The sequence below is a fragment of the Tiliqua scincoides genome, chromosome 3 (genome assembly GCF_035046505.1).
Source record: "Tiliqua scincoides isolate rTilSci1 chromosome 3, rTilSci1.hap2, whole genome shotgun sequence".
NCBI classification, from domain to species: Eukaryota; Metazoa; Chordata; class Lepidosauria; order Squamata; family Scincidae; genus Tiliqua; species Tiliqua scincoides.
In genome coordinates, this window is record NC_089823.1 from 151,006,488 (window position 1) to 151,026,658 (window position 20,171).

General features: G+C 45.0%; 1 protein-coding gene across 2 annotated transcripts in view; it reads left to right on the top strand.

Annotated features, from left to right (window-relative positions):
• The window catches only part of MYPN (myopalladin), an 80,539-nt gene that overhangs the window by 54,804 nt on the left and 5,564 nt on the right, over positions 1–20,171 (top strand). For both annotated transcript variants that reach the window (XM_066619480.1, XM_066619479.1), the window contains exons 12-19: positions 823–967; positions 6,712–6,804; positions 10,548–10,769; positions 12,580–12,729; positions 15,635–15,717; positions 15,933–16,059; positions 16,342–16,549; positions 18,172–18,337. In XM_066619480.1, coding sequence (XP_066475577.1) covers positions 823–967; positions 6,712–6,804; positions 10,548–10,769; positions 12,580–12,729; positions 15,635–15,717; positions 15,933–16,059; positions 16,342–16,549; positions 18,172–18,337 — 1,194 coding nt within the window. The remainder of the gene's footprint in view (positions 1–822; positions 968–6,711; positions 6,805–10,547; positions 10,770–12,579; positions 12,730–15,634; positions 15,718–15,932; positions 16,060–16,341; positions 16,550–18,171; positions 18,338–20,171) is intronic.

Here is a 20,171-nt window from a genome sequence, read left to right on the forward strand (position 1 = left end):
CAGCTGATAGAGTGGTTGTTATCTCACCAGTGCAGATATGCCACCCTAGCGTTATTCAAATCCTGTCTGGTTTTTGATAAGCAGGTTGCTGTGGCCTCTAGAGGAGCTTCTTATCAATTTTATCCATTGTATAGAATGCCTCTCTTCTTGGAGGACAGGGATCTCACAAAGCCTATTACAGTAGGCTTGCCTACTGTAATACACTTTATGTAGATTTAACTTTCCCTGGGTTCTCCTTTTTTGTAAATTCAGTGTTTAATAGATGTGTGTAGCTACATCAGGAATGTTTCAGCTGAGAAACAGGAAATAGCAACAACAATAACAGTAACAGAAGTAAATGGTTATAGATAATACCAAAGTATATACTACTGTATATGCATAGAATTGCAACTTTGGTCTATTTGACAATTTGTTGTTCTCTTTATTCCTAAATGGTTTATTACTGACCAAGATCCTGATTCAACAGCATGTGTTGAAACACCCAGCCCTGAAACAAACTGCAGTCACTCTGATTAGCTGCTTGGCCAGGAGAGGGAGGCAAAACTCAGCCCCCAGTCTCCCTCTATAGTAAATTGATGTTACTACCACTTATTTCATAGACCTGGATGCAATCAGCCCCAGCTACTGCATCAGACTGGGAAATCATAGGCAAATTGTACCTATTTGTATGTACTTCTGACAATATGTACTGCAGATATGGAAGGGTATATCCATGCATATGACCCATTGCTGGACCAGGGCTTTTGGGTTTTGTGTTGAAAAAATACATTGGTAGAAAATTATATACTGAAGCAGCATTTTAAGAGCAGGTTTGTTTTGTAGAGGAAACCAGGGAGCGATGAAGAAGAACCTCAGGCCCTTGCACTTGGCCACAGAGGATTCAATTAGAGATCACAGAGCTGCTGTGGTAAAGGACCTGGAGAAAAGACTGCATCCACGGGAAGATGTGTTTCCACATGGACAGCAGGTAAGAACACTAGCTGCTATTAAATTGTGCATGTTCTTCTGAGATCTTCAGCCCAAGCCTTGCTTCACCAGCACTTAAGTGTATAGAATAAGTTAGTCACTATCTTGAAAAGCTGGGCACCACCATCTTGGAAGCTTCTTTTGAACAACCATCTGCCGCCATGTTGAACAGCAGAGCTTAAGAACATGGTTAGTGAGAATGTGAGGTCGGAGGCAGGAGGTGTGGACTGATGGTTGAGTATTGGTACTGCCTGAAGAGCTTAGCAGGAGATACCATGGTCTCATTTCTGGATGGGAGACAGAATGCCAGGCTGTGACAAACTGCAGTATTCATTGTGGCAGAACAGAGTTGCTGATGAGCCAATTAGCCACCGCAGTGACAGTGCGGGGAAGCGTGTGTGAGGCCAGCCAGCAAAGAACTGAAACAACCTTGAGGACTTGTCCAGGCTTGATTTACCATAGCTGCTGATGACACATAGCCAGAAGAGATCATCCAGGCTGTGAAGGCAACATCTGGTGACTGAAGGATCTGTGAGTTGTCCACAGATCATATTGTAAAAACCCCATTGAAAGATGGTGGCTTAGACTAAGGCCCAAATCCTAGCCAACTTTCCAGCATTGGCATAGCTGTGCCAATGGGACATGTGCTGCATCCTGCAGTCGGGTGGCACTCACAGAAGCCTCCTCACAGTTAGGGAATATTTGTACCCTTACTTCGGAGCTGCATTACCCTTATGCCAGTGTTGGAAAGGGGGTTAGGACTGTGCCCTAAGCCATTTAAAGCACCTTGAATGCTGTTTAAAAAACAGAGAAAGGTGGTATATAAATACTGATATATGTATGTATGTATGTGAGGGGGGAGAGAGTGAACACAGTGAGAGCCTGAGCATTGGCAGTTGTTCTTGGAGTGATGGTAGTGAATATGCTTTCTTTACTATCTTTATGAAAGACATCTTCTTCTTCTTCCCTGCACCTGCTGGGGCCCCTTTGCAACTAGTGTTGTACGTAGAACTTTGCAATGTTAACTGGGAACAGTGGGAATTTCTGACTAGAGGTTTCCCTATTAAACTGCCACTTCCTCAACACTTCTGTCTGTGGGGGAAACTAGCCTTGCCTTGGGCTCATCTTGGTGTATGTATGTGTGTGTGTGCATGTTGTGAAGTCTCTCCTGGGTCTCTCTTCAAGCAGGCATCTTGCATTTTCCCTGGGCATGCCTAGATGGGGCTCAGCCCTCAGGGAAGGGCAACATAAATACTCTGAAGACCATCTAAAATCTGGCTTTTTCAGCAATGGCATAGAGAAGCCACAATGTGCAGTGTTGTTCTTAGTGCTTTATCAATCACTGAGTCAGTCACTGAACTCAAAACACAGAATGCAAAAGCATTCTGAACATTCTAAAGAGGATTTGGAGTTCTTTCGACTTTCAAAAAGTATGATTTATTAAGAACAAAGAAATTATTTTAAAAACAAATCATTATTTAAAACAATGACTTCATTACCTGTTTAATGTCATTGCTTCTGGCCCTAAGGACAGTGGCATCACTTCCTGCTTTGGAAATGGCATCACTTCTGGCTCTAGGACTTAAGGGGGTCCTGATACGTTGTCAGATCTAAAAAGGTGGTACCGGTGCAAAAAAAAAAGTTGGGAACCACTACTCTGGAACTGTGATATTACCCATGGTGGGGATTGATTTGTTTTTATGAAAAGCTAAAAGTTCAAGATATCTATTTCTGTGACAGCTCTTACTTAAAAGTTTACCAAAATTATATGGGGAATGAATGACAGAAGGGGAGAATAGGATAAGGAATGGAATCCTGAAGATCTTCTATATCTGCTTAATTTATTAATTATTCTGATCTTTTACACACTATCTGCTGTTCTTACAGCATTGGCCTGTGCTGTTCACACCATGTCATGTGTCCTGCAGTGCCACCTATCTCCTTGGCATGAGGAGAACGTTGGGGGAAGCTTGTATGATTTACAGTTCCTTTTCACTCATGGAAGGAGTGAATGTAATGCACTGTGTTACCCCATGTGAAGCTCTAGTAATAGTTTGATCTCAGTGTTGTCGGGCAACCTCAGGAGGGATTTAACTTTTTCCTCCTGGAATCTGTGCTTCTATTTAACTTTTTTCCTTCTGGAATCCTGTTCCTCCTCTATTGTTCCCCCATCGCCACCTACATACACTTTTGGCTGCATGTAAGTAACATTGGCTATTTCAGCATAAATGGGAGTTTATATTTTCCAGGATAAATAGAAATTATGAGTGGCCCTGATCTGTATCAGGACCATGGTGAAGGCAGATGGCAGATTTCCCCCTTCCTCTCACACACTTGATCTGCACGGGGGCAGGAAGGTACACAACAGTCTGACTGCTATTTTTTGCATAAAAAGCACCAGGAACTGAATGTGAGATCTTCTGTATGCAAAGAAAGTGCTCTGCCACATTTCATGCACCTTTGTGCCAAGTCCCATTTGCAGAAGAGAAGCCGAGGAAGGTCATCCTCAACTGCACTTTCATGTAGCTTAAAGTATGGTGTTGGCTCCTCCCATGCTAAGGAAAACTGCTTTTTCAGAGAACATTTGGAATTTCCCCTGAAGCTGCCCAGAGCTTTCGAACTTCATTTGGGTAACTGAGGCTGGAGAGAGAGTGGTTGAAGGTAACTTGAAAGAGGGACCTGTGCTATGTGCATTCACCCTATTTTTGCATCTGGTAGATGGGTGTTTTGGAGCTCTGTTTCAAAAACCTGCAAAGCTTGTTTGACCAGAGGCAAAAGGAAATGTGTGTACACCAAGGGAAGCAATGGCTCCCTCAAACCACTACAAACTTTCTTGAAAAATGTGGAGTTCACCAGCCAGTAGAGATTCTGGGGCAGACTTTCCCACAGTCACATTCCCTTCTCTTTATTCCTTCTTTCACAACAGAGTCACTGTGTTATAAAATTCAGGACAAAACAAGGTCAGTGTTTGGAGGCAGACCAGAGGATATGATGCAGGTTCTTGGAATGAATATATAGAACATGTAACAAAGTAGGTGCAAGCTAGTTGAGCAGTCACCTGTTGCTTTATATCCCTTCCAGGCAGTTAGATTGAAATTACATAGTCACCCAGACCCTGTTTTCAGTTGAGACCTAATTGTAAAATGTGTCTTCCTTGTACAAGGATACAAAGGTGTTTACCTGCTTAGGTTTGGGTATTCCTTTTCTCTTATGGAGTTTTTTGTCCTCTTTTGTCAAGCTGCCTGGAAACTGGTGTGTGTGTGTGTGTGTGTGTGTGTGTGTGTGTGTGTGTGTGAGAGAGAGAGAGAGAGAGAGAGAGAGAGAGAGGATCTTCTCATACTTTGTGCTCAATTACTACAGATAAATAGAAATGCTTTCTGTGGAATAAACAAATGAGGGTCTTTTCAAACCAATTTAAATCCCACGGAAATCCACAGCAGGACAATCATACTTGTCTCCAATTACCAGCAGCAAGAGGATTTAACTTCTCTATGTAATGAATGAGGAGTAACAGTGCTGCAGATGTGATAGCCTCACAGTGAGGCAAAACCACAATCCCACTGTCGGTTGTTTTTTTTAAAGGAAAGGCTGGATGAAGTATGTTCAAAAATAAAAAATAAAAAGCAAAATGAGAAAGGGCATTATCTGATGCTTTCAGATGCAACAAAGGCATTTTAAAACTTTTTAAAGTTACAGTTTAACAGTGCTCACCTGGATCTTGTAGAAGATGCTAGCAACCCCTGTGGACTCCCAAGGCAGAAACAACATTGTCAAGAAAGTTTAGAAGCGTTGGTCAATTTCTGAGTGAAAGTCCTAAATATATCAGCATTTCAGCATTCAGATCTCAGGGCAGGGGAGTGAAATAAAAATAATCTTTTGCTATGCCCAGATCTTTGATGCACATGACAAAACTCTTAGGGTGCAATCCTAACTCGTGCTGGAACAGGCAGGCTGACTGGCCTGCACTGAATCCAGTGCAAGGTAGATGCTGGCTGGGGTGCAACTTGGAGTAAGGGGATTTTATTGTACCTACCCTGTGGCATGCACCAGCCAGCCCTATGGGGCTGCTGCGGCTGGTCCCACCCCCTTCTGGTCCCAATCCACCTCCTGGGGCGCTCTCCCCCACCCTTAAATGCCCCCTCCCGCCTCCCTTCTGCCCACCTTCCACCCTCTCCAGCTCCCTGTGCCAGCCTGTCTGGACTGGCACAAACTTACCTTCTCCAGGTGCAGACCTGGTGCTGCTTGGCCAGCGCATGTTCCTATGCTGGCCTAGCATGCTCCCAAGAAACCAAAAACACGCTTTATGGCATGTTTGCCACACTTGGGAGGCAGTGCAAAGGAAACCAGGGATGGCAAAATTTGCAATGGAAGGGCCTCTTGTCCAGGAGATGATTTTGCTCAACTCTCATCAGTTTACTTGCATATCTAGTCTGGTCTAGTCTGTGAATTCTACCCATAGTGAGATGAAGTGTGCACCTGGAGCTTATACATTCCCTCTCCTACTGCTCCCCTCACGAAATACATATGAACTGGGGATAACCCCCCCCCTTTTTTTTTTAAACAGACACAGGGAGATTCTGGATAAACCCAGCATCTCCCTGTTTCAGTTGTTCTACCAATGGTGAGTGGAGAAGAGGAGAGAAAAAGTAAGTAAGGTGGTATGGACAAGCCCAAATTCTCCTTCAATTGTGTGGAATAAATGTCTTTAGCATTTCTATGTAAAAAAAAAAAAAGGATTTGGAGTTAATGTCTTATTGTATTTTTTTCCAATTCATTATAATAATTGAAGAAACACTCCTCTGTTTGCTATTGTTTCAACCCACACTACCTCATTTAACTTTTTGAAGTTAAAGACACAGAAAAAAACAGAATTTATTGAACACTTTTTGAATCAGATATTCATTAGTACAGGGGTGCTCACACTTTTTTGGCTCGAGAACTACTTTGAAACCCAGCAAGGCCCGGAGATCTACCAGAGTTTTTTTTTACAATGTTCGCGCCATCATAACATATAACATTTATGTGTACAATGTATGTTGGTGTACCTTGAGCCCCACTGAGTATAACAGGACTTACTCCTGAGTAGACATGCCTAGGATTAGGCTGTGAGGCTGCAATCCTAGCCACACTTACCTGGGAGTAAGCCCCATTGAGTACAATGGGCCTTACTCCCGGCGTTTCCTCCCAGAGGCACCTGAAGGGGGGGGGATCGGCACTCTGCGATCTACTCATTTTGCCTCGCGATCTACCGGTAGATCGCGATCCACCTATTGAGCACCCCTGCATTAGTACAAAGGAAGGAGCATTATCTGCAGGCCTCCTGCAGCCTTCCTAAGTAGCACAATTCAAGGTTATTTCTCTATGTCTTTGACTAGGGACCACTCTAAAGGTTTTTATTACTCACAAATTTACCTGGAGAAATGCCCCTCAGTTCCTCACTTCCCCACCCCCTTTGGGGAAAATGCTGAAGAATTTTTCCTTCAGTATTTGCAACCTTTCAGCCAGTGGGAATTTTGCAGCTGATGTCACAGGAAGATAAATTGCCCCCCTGCAATATGTAAAATACTCTCTGCTATAGTAATTATTTAAATAGATCGTACACTGCAGTGCTAAGTGATTAATTAAATCGCACGTTTTGTTTCTCCCTAGAAACCGCCTTCTCTAGCTTATCCCTTCATTTTGTCAAAATTATGCCCATAAATGTAATAACAACATTTTCCTAATCCCATTACTTCTCTCTACCAGAGAACAACTTATGATGAAAATCTCGCTCGCAAGCTTCAGGGACCAAGCAATGATACCCCAATCTTCAACTATACAGCTCAAGATGTATCCAAGGTACAACTGTGGCATCCCACCCTTGTTTGCCCCATATGTAAATCTGATGATTAAAATGTGAAAACCTGAAATGCAGCTTTTGATAGATAATGCAATTGACATGGGGTGGGGGGAAGATGCATTCAGGTCCAGCCTTGTTATAAACAAATTTTTTATACACGGATTTTACTCAACACAAATGGCCCCTGCAAATGAGAAGGAATGTGCTGATCCCTGGAGAAGGGAAAAAATGCACCCCTTTAAAATCACAGTTTTAAAAACCACTTTTTACTGTTGCAGAGAGACAGTCATAGAAGTGATTACAGGTATAACCTAAGTATCCATAGATTTTTCTATCTCAAAGCTGATGAGAAGAGCCCTTTAAAGTAAAGGAAAACAGTCATTTAATAATGCCAGAGAGGGCAGCCAGCTGAATCCATCAGTCATTCTCTGCAGGCTTCACTCCTCCCTTCCCCCTGAGCACGTGAAAGAAGGCTAAATGGCAGCGATTATCACCTTCTTTCACCCTTGCTGGGGCTCCTGATGAAGGGAGGGATTGCTGCCTCCTAGCGAAGCCTAAGCACCTGGAGAGAGACTGATTGACTCTGTGTGCATTATAAAGGTCACCAAGGCTGTTTTTAAATCACCGGAGCAAAGAAACTTTGTTTTTTAAATTGATTTGCTATAGTGCATTTTTTGCCATCCACTGTGAGTTCTTGGAACAGAACCCTCGTGAATAATGAGACTCAACCTGTACATATTACAGAAAATCATTTAATTATCACTTCTGATATTTAGTATTATGTATTTTAAAGACACCTAAAAGTGTCAAGAAGGCATACTTCAAGGCAAGGATGTTCTATAAAATATTATAAATAAGTTCCAAATTCTAGAAGAATATTACTCAATAGGTTTGCTGTGTTGTGTGTTATGGGCTGCTATGAGTCCAAACCTGAAATCCTATATGCACTTACCTGGGAGTAAATCCTATTGAACACAGTGGGATTTACATCTTAGTAAACATGCATAGGATTGTGCTGTAAATAAAGTATCAATAATGCTCAAGGTACACGACAGCTTTTCAACATTTTATTAATCCAATATGTCACAGTTGTTTACTGTTTACAGATGAGGGAACTGAGGCTGAGGAACAGTACTTGCCCCACTGAGCCATTTCACTGTTTACATTTTCAGCATTCTATAAGTACTGGATGCATTTAAATTGCAAAGTATACTTAACATTAACTTGTGAATGGTGGGTGGGTGTTTTAAATGCCTTCGTTTCTCTGTAATGTACAAAGAAGTAGGGATTGAGGAAGAATTGGTCTCCTGCTTCTGTGTGCACTGCCAAGAAACCCATGCATTGAAACACACATGTTCCATTCACCGCTGATACCCTCATGAATATAGTTTGCCATTTAACCCATTTCTGGCCAGCCCACAGGTGTACACATTTGATCCCTGTTGCGTATATGCAACACTGAGCAGAAATGGCTTTTAATCTCAGATGCTTTTTTGTATTTGGATACAAAAGCATCCTTTGTGATCTGGCACTGCACCTATGGCTTGAGTTGGAATATATCTAGAGGTTTCTGATGTTCAGCAAAACCTAATCATTAAGACTGCCATTGGTTTGAACTGTTTGGGAGGCTGGAAAGCACAAAGCAATAAGCTTGGTGTCTGATAACTTTTCTGGTGGAAATATATTGCCATGGAATACATGCTTTCAGCTGGTAACTATCAGAAGCACATGCCTTTCTATTTCTAAAGGCATTCTGTAACAACAGAAGCAAGTAACTGAGTAACTGGCCCATTTTGTAGAGCAATTTGCTGAGGCATGCTTCATGAAAGAGAAAACTAAACAAGGTGAAATTCTATAAGCCTATATTTTGCCGGCCAGCTGGTAAAACGCCATGAGGCATACCTAATCTAATGGTACAGAAGATGAGGTGACCCCATCTAGTGGCTGTCATTGTTACTTACTGGTTGGATCTTTCCCAGGTATGCATACTTATAAACACAGTTCTGTTAAAATTCTTTTCAAGGACTGCATTAAACATGATGTGAGAGAACCATCGTTTTGATTAAGATCTCTCATGGTTGGTTTATTTTAATCAAAAGCTCCTGTAATTTTTTAATGATAGGAGATCCATGATTAGGATCTTCTCCATCACACATGGTAAACTATGCCCCATGGTCAGTTATCCTGCCCCCCCCCACTGCAGTGCACACCTACAATAATATATGATGTTCTTGTACTCATTTTGTGTTATTTCCACTTTGAAGATTTTCAGGAATTTGACACTCACACTGCATCTTCTTCCACTGAAATCAGCAGGAATTCAATGTGTGTAACTTGTCTAACTTTGGTTGGATTGGGAAAAATGCTGGTTGGTTCCCATCCTGTCTTCAGTCATAGCAATCCTGCTGTCACAAACAAGGACATATGGCATTCATTTCCCCCATTCATATGGAGGGATCCTGGTTGCATTGGAGGAAGCTCAAATAATATTAGTGTTAACAATTTTTGGCAGTAGAAACTGAAGAAAATGTATGCCAAGAGATATTGAGGAGTTTTAAGAGAGCTTTTGGGCGCAGTCCCAATCAACTTTCCAGCATCAAGGTAAGGGCAATGCAACTCAGAGGTAAGGGAACAAACACTGCCTTACCTTGAGGAGGCCTCCGTGACTGCCCCTCAACTGCAGGATGAAGCACATACCCCACTGGCACAGCTATGCCATTGCTGGAAAGTTGGTTAGAATTGTGCCCTTTGACAGTTTGCTCGTATATTCCAAAACTACGTATGTTGCAGCAGTGATGTGTGGTGAGACCCAAACCCGGGGAGGCACAGCCACATGAATGCACCCTCCCTCCCTGCCCCTTAAGCTGAGTCTCTCTCAGTACTTTCCTTGAAAACACACACACACCAATAAATTTGAAAATATCTTGCCTTTCCCCACTCAGAGCTAGGGAGAGCTCAGCGACACACCCCCTGAGGCAACTGGAATACTGCCTCCCCTGTTGCTTTAGAGAGAGCCAATCCTTTGAGCAGACTCCCTGCTTTTTCATAGATTTTGTCAAACAGAATGGAGGCAACTCTTCCTGCTGCCTCCCCAGAGCTTGCTGACACAGGCACCCTGCTGGTGTCCGTTAGAAGCCAGTCATGTTTGTAGCAAATCATAGGCTAGCTGCTTCCCTGTGTATTGTAATGTGGGTGTATGCTGCTTAACGCACCCAGGGTGCAATCCAAACTGGCCCTTGGGCACTTTTGCACCAGCTTGGAAATTGGGAGGCTGGTGCACGGATGTGTGCCAGCCTTGGAAAGGTAAGGTCACATTGGCCACGTAGGACTGGCACAGGAGTCTGGGGAGGGCAGGGGGAGGGTGGAATGGAGGTGTTCTGGGGTGGGGGTAGTGTGGACGGTGAGTGGGCCAGGGCTGAGCAGGGGTGGAGCTAGGATCTAGCCCTTGTACCAGATCCTAACCTCACTCCCAGGCAACTTGGTGCAGTGCCAGGCTGCTCAGAATGAATTCCCCTTGCCCTTGACTGAGCTTCAGGCAGCCTCAACCCCGTGCTGGATATGGGGCAGGCAAGTTGGCCTGCCTGTTCCAGCGTGGATTAGGATTGGGCTGTGACTCTGTTCAAGAGGAAAGGAACAGAGCAGAAAGGCAAGGAACTCTTGTTGGGTCTTTGGGCCTTGTTTTTGGGGTCTGGTGAGGCTTTGCCTCCCCTGCCTCCCCTGAATGCATGTCACTGTTTTGCAGGAATATAAGATTTCCAGCTTTGAGCAGAGGTTAATGAATGAAATAGAATTTCGCCTTGAACGTACCCCAGTGGATGAATCTGATGATGAAATTGAACATGACGAGATCCCTACGGGCAAGTGCATTGCCCCAATCTTCGACAAGAGACTCAAGCATTTCCGTGTCTTGGAAGGGTATCCTGCCACATTCACTTGCAAAATTGTTGGAATTCCTATACCCAAGGTAGGTGAGGCCCCCAAAACCCAATGCAAAAGCATGGCTACTTTCCAGCTGTTAGTGCGGATATGCCTAACATCCATCAGTCTATCCTTCTGAAGACATGGTGCTTCAGACACTGTGACCATTTCCAGTTCAGTTAAAATGATAAGGATCATGCCACTAAACAAAAACATTTGGTTACAGGATAGGATAGGTTACAGGATATGAACCCTAAGCCATCCGTTTCAAGGCCTCCACCATCTTCCCTTCCTTGGTGCTTTGTAGGAGAGCAAGAAACATGATGCAATGCACAGATTCTTTCTCTGCTTAATTGTTTGTCAGGGAAAATAAGATGAACACTCCAAGTATGGGGCTGGAGTCATTGGACAGACATATCCTAGAAATTCTCCCTTCTTGTTCCACACACTCAGATGCTCTGGTCACAATCCTAAATGAAAGCATTAAAGAAAGTATTGGTACTATAAACTGAATAATTATCACCAGGACAGTTAACTCAAAAGACAATTTATGTAGATCTTCTAACAAGATGCCAAAGAAGAGAGATGTTGAAAACCAGCCCAACAGGCTTTCTTTTTGCAATGCTAATTTACTGCTTTGCTAGTGATGCATCCTGGTTTAGGAATCCAATGAAACCACTGGCCCAATCCTATCCTTGGCCAGTGTGCACAGTGTAGAGTGGCTGACACAGCATCAGCTGCATCCTGCGTACCGGCAGGAAACGAGGCCAACTGGGAGAGGTAAGTAAAGAAAAATTTTACTTACTTCTTCAGCTGCTGCCTGGTCCACTTTGGAACTCCTCAAAGTTATGTCAGCTGTTCTACCAGTGTAGCTCTGAGGAACCTTGTCTGGGCTGGGATAGGGATTTTGGATATTGCAAACACCAGTGCCTCTGTGATTTGCCCTGTCCTGATCTCAGTCTGCCCCCATACCTACTCCTCTGCCAACAGAACCTGTCAGCAGCCATTCTGCATGGCACTGTTGGCAGTGTGAAGCCTTCTGACTTTTGAACCAGCAGCAGTGCTCCACAGACCTATAGAGTGGCTGCTGCAATGGTGCACAGTAGTTCTGTTAAACCTGTCTTGCAAGTGAGGATGGGAATTGGATATTGAGAGAATATCCTCATGCCAAAGATGAGATATGAACTGGAAATGTCTTGATGCGCAATTTGACTTTGTAGCCAGCCATTATACTATAAAGGTATAACCTAATTATCCACAAATTTTTCACCCATGATTTTATCTCAACATGATGAGAAGAGCCCTTTAAATTAAAGGAAAAAAGTCATTTAACAATAACCTTATTAATGTGAAAGAGAGCAACCAGCTGACAATCCATCAATCATTTTCCCTCCAGTCACTTAGAACAGCTTCACTCCAAGGCAAGCAATGCCTCCCTTCCCCCTGAGCACATGAAAGAAAGATAATCATTTTGCATTCTTTCCCAAAACTGCGCTCTGGGTGAAGGGAGGGATCACTGTCTCAGTGAAACCTTTCTAAGCTCCTGGAGAGAGACTGATTGATGGATTGTCTGCTTAATGACTGTGGCTGCAATCCTAACCACACTTTCCTGAGAGTAAGCCCCATTTAACAAAATAGGACTTACTTCTGAGTAAAGCTGGTTAGGATTGTGCCCTGTGTCTTACATCACAAAGATCAGCAAGGCTGTTTTTAAATTGCCTAGCAAAGCAACATTGTTTTCTAAATGAATTTGCTTTAATACAATTTTTGCCATCCACCTGAGTTCTGGGAATGGAACCCTCATGAATAACGAAACTCAACCTGTATCAGCTTTTCTTTCTCTGCAATCTCTTCAGGTATATTGGTTTAAAGATGGAAAGCAGATTTCAAAGAAGAATGAGCATTATAAAATGAGCAGAGAGGGGGATGGGACATGTGCTTTGCATATTGAAACTACTACAAATGATGATGATGGAAACTATACATTCATGGCTGCGAATCCACAGGTAGGGGTTTGCTTCCTTTTTTATAGGGCTCTATGTTCTAAAAGAAATAATGTCCTGACTGTTTCTTTATTGTTGGGCAGAAAACAACTGAGGGCCCAGTCCTAACCAATTTTCCAGTGCCAGTGCAGCTGTGCCAATGGGCATGCACTGCATCCTGTGGTGGGGAGACAGTCACAGAGGCCTCCTTAAGGTAAGGGAACATTTGTTCCCTTACCTTGGGACTGCATTGTGGGGGCACCAGTGCTGGAAAGTTGGATAGGATTGGGCTCTAAGCTGGCAACTAAAAGGATCAAGAGAGAAAAGTCTACAGGTGGAATCTAGCTCCATTCCATAATAGAATTTCTAAAGCTTAACTGTTCAATGGCCATTTTATTATGCTTCCCTTTTAAAAAATTTTTGATTTTTTTTTCCTGCCAAGAGAACATGGGCAAAGGAGAATAGTATTAGAAGGTTCAATTGCCAGGGACCATCATTATATATAATATATAATCATCTGAGGCCCTGGTTGACCTCTGGAACAGGGAAATGTCCAGGGCAGTGGATGAGATTGCTCCGGAGCGACCTCTGCCACGTCGCAGACTCGGAGCGGCTCCTTGGTTCACTGTGGAGCTCCGAATGATGAAGCGGCAGGGCAGGCGTCTAGACCAACGGTGGCAGAAAACTCGTGATGAATCCGATCGGACACAGAGTAGAGCTCATTATAGAGCCTACTCCGTGGCGGTGGTAGCAGCGAAGAGATCGTTCTTCTCTGCTACCATTGCGTCTGCTGATAGCCGTCTGGCAGAGCTGTTCCGTGTGGTGTGGGGCCTCCTCCATCAGGCCCCTCCAGTGGACCAGGAGGAATACACAGTCAGCCGCTGTGACGTGTTTGTGCAACATTTTGCAGATAAAATCGATCGTATTTGTTGTGACTTGGATGCCACATTGACAATGTCTGACAATGTCCCCTTGGCAACTGCTTGTCCAGTGTTGTGGGATTCTTTTCAGCTTGTACAGCCTGAGGATGTGGACAGACTCCTTTGGAGTGTGAGGCCGTCTGCCTGCCTGTTTGACTCTTGCCCAGCTTGGCTGATAAGAGCTGCCCGGGGTGGACTGGCTGAGTGGACGGGGAGGGTGGTCAACTCTTCCTTGGTGGAGGGGACATTGCCGCTCGCTTTGAAGCGGGCGGTGGTTCGTCCCCTCCTGAAGAAGCCCTCCCTGGATTCCACTGTGTTGGATAACTACCGGCCAGTCTCCAACATTCCGTTTCTGGGCAAGGTAATTGAGTGGGCGGTGGCGGCCCAACTCCAGAGGGTCTTGGATGAAGCGGATTATCTGGATCCTTTTCAATCTGGTTTCAGGCCGGGCTTTGGGACGGAAACTGCCTTGGTGGATGACCTACGCCGGAGACTGGACGGGGGAGTGCGTCCCTGTTGGTCCTGCTGGACCTCTCGGCGGCTTTTGATACCATCGACCATGGTATCCTTCTGGGCCGATTGGCTGAGTTGGGAGTTGGAGGCACTGTTTTGCGGTGGTTCCGCTCCTACTTGGAGGGTCGGTCCCAGATGGTGGTGCTGGGGGATGCCTGTTCGTCACCCTGCCCCTTGAGGTGCGGGGTGCCGCAGGGTTCAGTTCTGTCCCCCATGCTATTTAATATCTACATGAAACTGCTGGGAGAGGTCATCTGGGGGTTTGGAGTGGGGTGTCATCAATATGCTGATGACACTCAGCTCTATCTCTCCTTTCCTCCAGACTCCAGGGTGGCAGTTGAGGGCCTGGAGCACTGTCTGGAAGCAGTGAGGATCTGGATGGGGGCTAACAAGCTGAAATTAAATCTGGATAAGACAGAGGCTCTCCTGGTTCGGAAATCCTTGATGCAGGTGCTGGATTATCGGCTTGCTCTGAATGGGGTTGCACTCCCTCTGAAGGAGCAGGTCCGCAGATTGGGTGTCCACCTGGACTCGCAGCTGCTCCTGGATTCCCAGGTGTCGGCTGTGGCTAGGGGGGCCTTCACTCAGCTTCGGCTGGTGCGCCAGCTGCGGCCGTACTTGGATCGTGCAGACCTGGCCACGGTGATCCATGCTACGGTGACATCAAGGTTAGATTATTGTAACGTGCTTTATGTGGGGCTGCCCCTGAAGATGGTTCAGAAACTGCAATTAGTGCAGAATGCGGTGGCCCGTGTGGTTACTGGAGGTAGGCGGTTTGACTCTGTCAGTCCGCTTCTCTGGGGGCTACATTGGCTGCCCATTCGTTTCCGGGCCCAATTCAAGGTGCTGGTTTTGACCTTTAAAGCCCTATACTGCTCTGGGCCAGGGTATCTTAGAGATCACCTACTCCTGTACAATCCAGCTCGTCCTCTCAGACTCAGGTCATCAGAGAAGGCCTTTTTACAAGTGCCGCCGCCTAAGGAGGTACGTGGGGCGGCGGCAAGAAACAGGGCCTTCTCAGTAAAGGCAGCAACGTTATGGAACTCCCTTCCCCTTGACTTGAGAATGGCTCCCTCTCTTGAGACTTTTCGGGGAGGCCTGAAGACCCTGCTGTTTAAACAAGCCTTCTGACTTCATGGCCTTTTTAACATCTTTTATACATCTTTTAGTTGTTGTTTTTTACAGGCCTGATTCCTCTATGAACTGCTGTTTTATGCTCTTTTTATTCTGACTTTTATCTGACTACTGTTTTTATGGTTTCTGTTAATGTGTTTTTAATATGTTCTTATCTGTTTGTTAAATTATGTTTTAATCTGTTTTTAATATGTTGTAAGCCGCCCTGGGTCCCTTTAGGGAGAAGGGTGGGATAGAAATAAAGTTTATTATTTGTTTGTTTGTTTGTTTCAGTTTTAAATACCATAAAATAACAGCAGAGAAAATTCATACTTGCTCAGTTAATGAACTATGGTACTTATCTTTTGTTCTGTTTTTGACAGGGAAGAATCAGCTGCTCTGGTCACTTGATGGTTCAGAGTCCCCCAATGCGTGGTAGATTAACAACAGCCACCCAGCCTCACAGGTAAAAAAAAAAATCTGATGCCTGAGATATAGATTGTGAGGTAAGCATGAGTGCACTTGACCAATTGGTGCAATTGTGAATTCACCGGCAGTGCTTAATTTCTAAGCACAGAAATGCCAGGGCTCAAGCTTGCCTGGAGACCCTTTCTACTAACATGGAAAGTCTGCCTACCTTTGATCCCACCACATACATATATTCTGAATTTTGTATTGCAGGGGAAGGTCTCGTATACCAGAAAGAGAAAAGGAACCAGTGCAAGAGAGGTTTTTCCGGCCATATTTTCTACAGGCACCAGGAGACATGGTAGCTCACGAAGGACGGCTTTGTAGACTGGACTGCAAGGTACTAGGATTAGCTGACTTGCTTTGCTCACAATATAATAATGCAATTATTGCATTCCATGACAACTGGTTTCAGACCAATTGCCATTACAGAAAAAAATAGTATCAACGTGTGACTTTTAAAAATTTGACTTCTATGGAAATTTTTTTATCAACAAGCTCATCTCCACTCACATCAGTTCTGTAGGGGAACTGGGTTTGTAAAAGTGCATCCAACAAATAAATAGATAAATAAATAAAACAGTCATTCTGTCATTTGCCTTTAGCTGTTTTTATCTGTTAGGTGAGCGGGTTACCACCTCCAGACCTGATGTGGCTTCTGAACGGCAAACCTGTCTTACCAGACACCACTCACAAGATGCTGGTCAGAGAGACTGGAGTGCACTCCCTACTTATTGATCCCCTAACACAAAATGATGCTGGAATTTACACTTGCTTAGCAACCAATAAAACAGGACAAAATTCATTTAGCTTGGAGCTTAGTGTTGTAGGTAAGTCTGGTTTTGGTGTTTAATACAAAGCCTATATAATGAATCACAATGCTTCACATGTATGCATATTATGAACATCTGTCACAGTCTATGTATTCATCAAAAGTCTTCATTGGCAGGAATTTGGTCATATGAAGAGAAGGACGAGCAAGCTTTGAAAACATGATCCCTTCATGTCGCAGTAATTTTTGATCCTGCTGTTTGTGTGTATGTAACTTACATGTAAAAAACAGCACTGGAATTGCTTGTGAGTAGGCACCCTGTTGGGGCTTTTACTCACAGGTAGACCTATTCCCTGCGGGAGCAGGAAATGGGGGCTTTGATTTTTCCCCATCTATGGTAGCTTAAGTCACAGGCAAGCAGCTGTGCCCTCCTTTATCAGAAATGTTTTGGTGGGGTGAGGAGAACTAGGAAAGAGGCAACATTTCTCTCTTGCCACTTATTTCTCTCTTTCCTCTGCTTCTGCAAAATGGGAATGAAGACATTTTTGGCTTTGATATTAAGGAGGAATTAAAACAGGGGAGCCAGCCTTCCTAATAAAGATCCATTAGGGAAGGAATGAGAAGAAGAGGCTTGGAGGAAACCATTGGAGGTTTGACTTGGAACAGGTTTTTTGCTATGGTAGAGTCATTTTTTGTGAACTTCCTCCCCAGTTTACCAAACCCAGTCCATGGGAATTTTTAGATAAACAATGAAGGTATTTCTGTTTTGCCAGGCTAATGGAGTGAATGGTCTTTTTTATGTTTCATGTTGCTGATTGTACATTGCTGGGAAGCACAATTCTAACCAGGGCTTACAGCAGAATTTCTCAAACTGGGGCGTCGCAGCACCCCAGCTGGAGCACCCTGGACTCTGCCCCCTTAAGGGGCGGGGGCAAGGGGAGGCAGCGATGTGATCCTGGTGAGCGATCGCGCTCCACTTCCGGTTTTGCGGAGGTGGAGTGCTATTGCTCTGCTTTGCTTTTTGGAGGCTGGGGGGCCTGCAGGTGCTTGCACAGGGCTCCCCACACCCCCAGGACGCTGCTGCAGGAGCTGGGAAATAAATGAGCAACACGATCCTGGGGGTTGCTACTTCTCCCCCTGCCCTCACCAGGTCTTACAGCAACTCTGTGAGAGTTTGAGAACTGCTGGCTTACAGTGATGGAACTTGTGATCTGACAGTGTAAGTCCTGGAAGAATGGCATGAAAATCACCTGTCATTTTGCAGGCCATGGCAAACAGCCCGAGTCCTTGCTTGGGCAGAAGCAGCCTGTTGAACCTCCTTTGTCCTGCGTTGCTTCCTGTAGGTCACTGTGGAGCAGAATAGGGGAGGATCATGAGAAAAGTGGGGAGTGGGCTTAGCCAGGGGTAAGAGAAGGAGGAACTTGGCAGCAGCCGTGCATGCCAATATCCTGTCTCCCTTTTCGTAGTCCGACACCAGATGTCGGACATCATACCTGGGGAGGTAAGTGGAAAAGATTTTTGCTTACCTCGCTTGGGGCATCTGGTCACACACCATAGCATGCAGCATATGCTCTACCAGCAGCACCACATGCTATGGGCTGGTGGGGTATACAGTTGGGCAGTTTGATTAATTTTGTCTTATATTAATTGGACATCAGCTTTTTCTCCTTTCTTTTATAGAAAAGGAAGTTAAGAAGGCCCCAGTGATACTGGAGAAGCTACAGAATTGTGGGGTACCAGAGGGGCATCCAGTACGACTAGAATGCAGAGTGATTGGAATGCCACCCCCAGTCTTTTATTGGAAGAAGGACAATGAAACCATCCCTCCCAGTAGAGAACGAATGAGGTACTATAAGCTTAAGTGTTTTGAAAATGAAATGGTACGCCCTCCTTTTACAAAAAGTCCCTTTGATCCTCCATAAGGCCTGTGGCAGTAGTTCTCAAACTCTCTGGGAGAGAGTTTGAGAGCCTATAAGTGCTTGCACAGGTGGGAGGAAGGCAGTAGGGGCAGGGGGAAGGCAGCGACAACAGTGCCCAGCATCACGCTGCTGGGGAGGGGTGTGGAGGCGCTGGGGAGGGCTGTGCACTCACCCCTGCCTGCAGCAGCCTCCTGAGGGTCGGAGGAGCCCAGTGCCAGTCTCAGCAAGGCTCTCCCTGCAGTGCAGACCCCTGCAGAACACGATTGTTACAACTTCTGTTCCTTGATCGCAAAACCGGAAGTGATCGCGTTCTGCAGGGGTCTGTGCTGTGTAAAGAGCCTTGCTGCGGCTGGCGCAGGGCTCCTCCACCCCTGAGAGGCTGCTGCAGGTGGGGATGAGTGGAAGCGTGGTCCTGTGCTCTGATCAGAGGTGGGATCCAGGGGATCATGTCTCTGCCTTCCCCCTCTCCCCATTCCTTAAGGGGGCAGAGCCCAGGGCCCTCAGGCTGGGGTGTTGTGATGCCCCAATTTGAGAACCACTGTAGAATGGCAGGGATTATGTCCAATACATTAAATCCATTTTATTCATGAAGGTCGTAATCCTACATACACTTACTTGGGAGTAAACTCAATTGAACAGAATGGAACTTACTTCTGAGTAAACATGTCTAGGATTGTGCTGTAAATGTACTCTTATCCTCTATGGCAGAGGTTCCCAAACAGTGGCATCGCAAGATTCTAGCCAGGGAAGCCCTCTCTCTTCCCCCTTAGGGGAAGAGAGGGAAGCAGGGAAGAGAGGGAAGCAGGGAAGCCCTGCCAATTGCCCCCTTTTGCAACTGTGAAACCAGAAGTGGGTTGTTATCACTTTTTTAGCTTTTTAGAGGCTTGGGGAACACTGCAGAGGTGTCTGCAGGGCTCCCCACACACCCCCAGAGACCAGCGCTGCCTTAGGTAAGTCAAACCCCCCCCTTTTAGCCCTGGCAGTGACACAGTCATGGCAATTGCACCGCTGCCTTCGCCCCTCCCCTGCATACACTTACCCCATTTCCAAACTCCCTGTGAGTTTGGGAACCGCTGCTCTATGGGTCTGAGAAAAGGAGAGAATATGAGAATATGTCTTTTCTGGTGTTTTTTTTTCCCCCCCCAAATCTGTCACAGACAGGTAGTGGGGGCAGGTGAAGGATGGGTCACATAATTAAGCCCCTCAAGCCATGAGCCTATTCAGTAGGGCTGCCTCATTACAAGAAATGGATCAAGTTTTTTTGCAAACAAGTAGTTGAATAAACTATTTCTTGTAAATATTTTTAAGTCTCGTAAAGCTAGCTGGGACCAGACAGAGCGTCATTTTAAAAAAATTGGATCCAGTACTAAAAAGCTTGAGAACCACTATATTATATCATAATCAAACTATAAAATATTGTCATGACTACACCACACACGCATAAAAAAAAATTCACATGTCTATGATGATTTGAAGACCTGAAATATTGTAAAATGTGTCAGAACCATTTAAGAACCATTACAGGTAAGCATTACAGGCTGTACACAGTGAACAACATTGGGCCCAATCCGGTCCAATTTTCCAGTGCTGGTGCAGCCGTGCCAGTGGGGTGTGCACTGCATCCTATGGTGGAGAGGCAGTCACAGAGTCCTCCTCAAAGTATGGGAAAATTTGTTCCCCTACCTAGGGGCTGTACTGCGGCTGCACCAGTGCTGGAAAGTTGAATAAGATTGGGCCCATTGTGTTAACTGATTTCTCTCC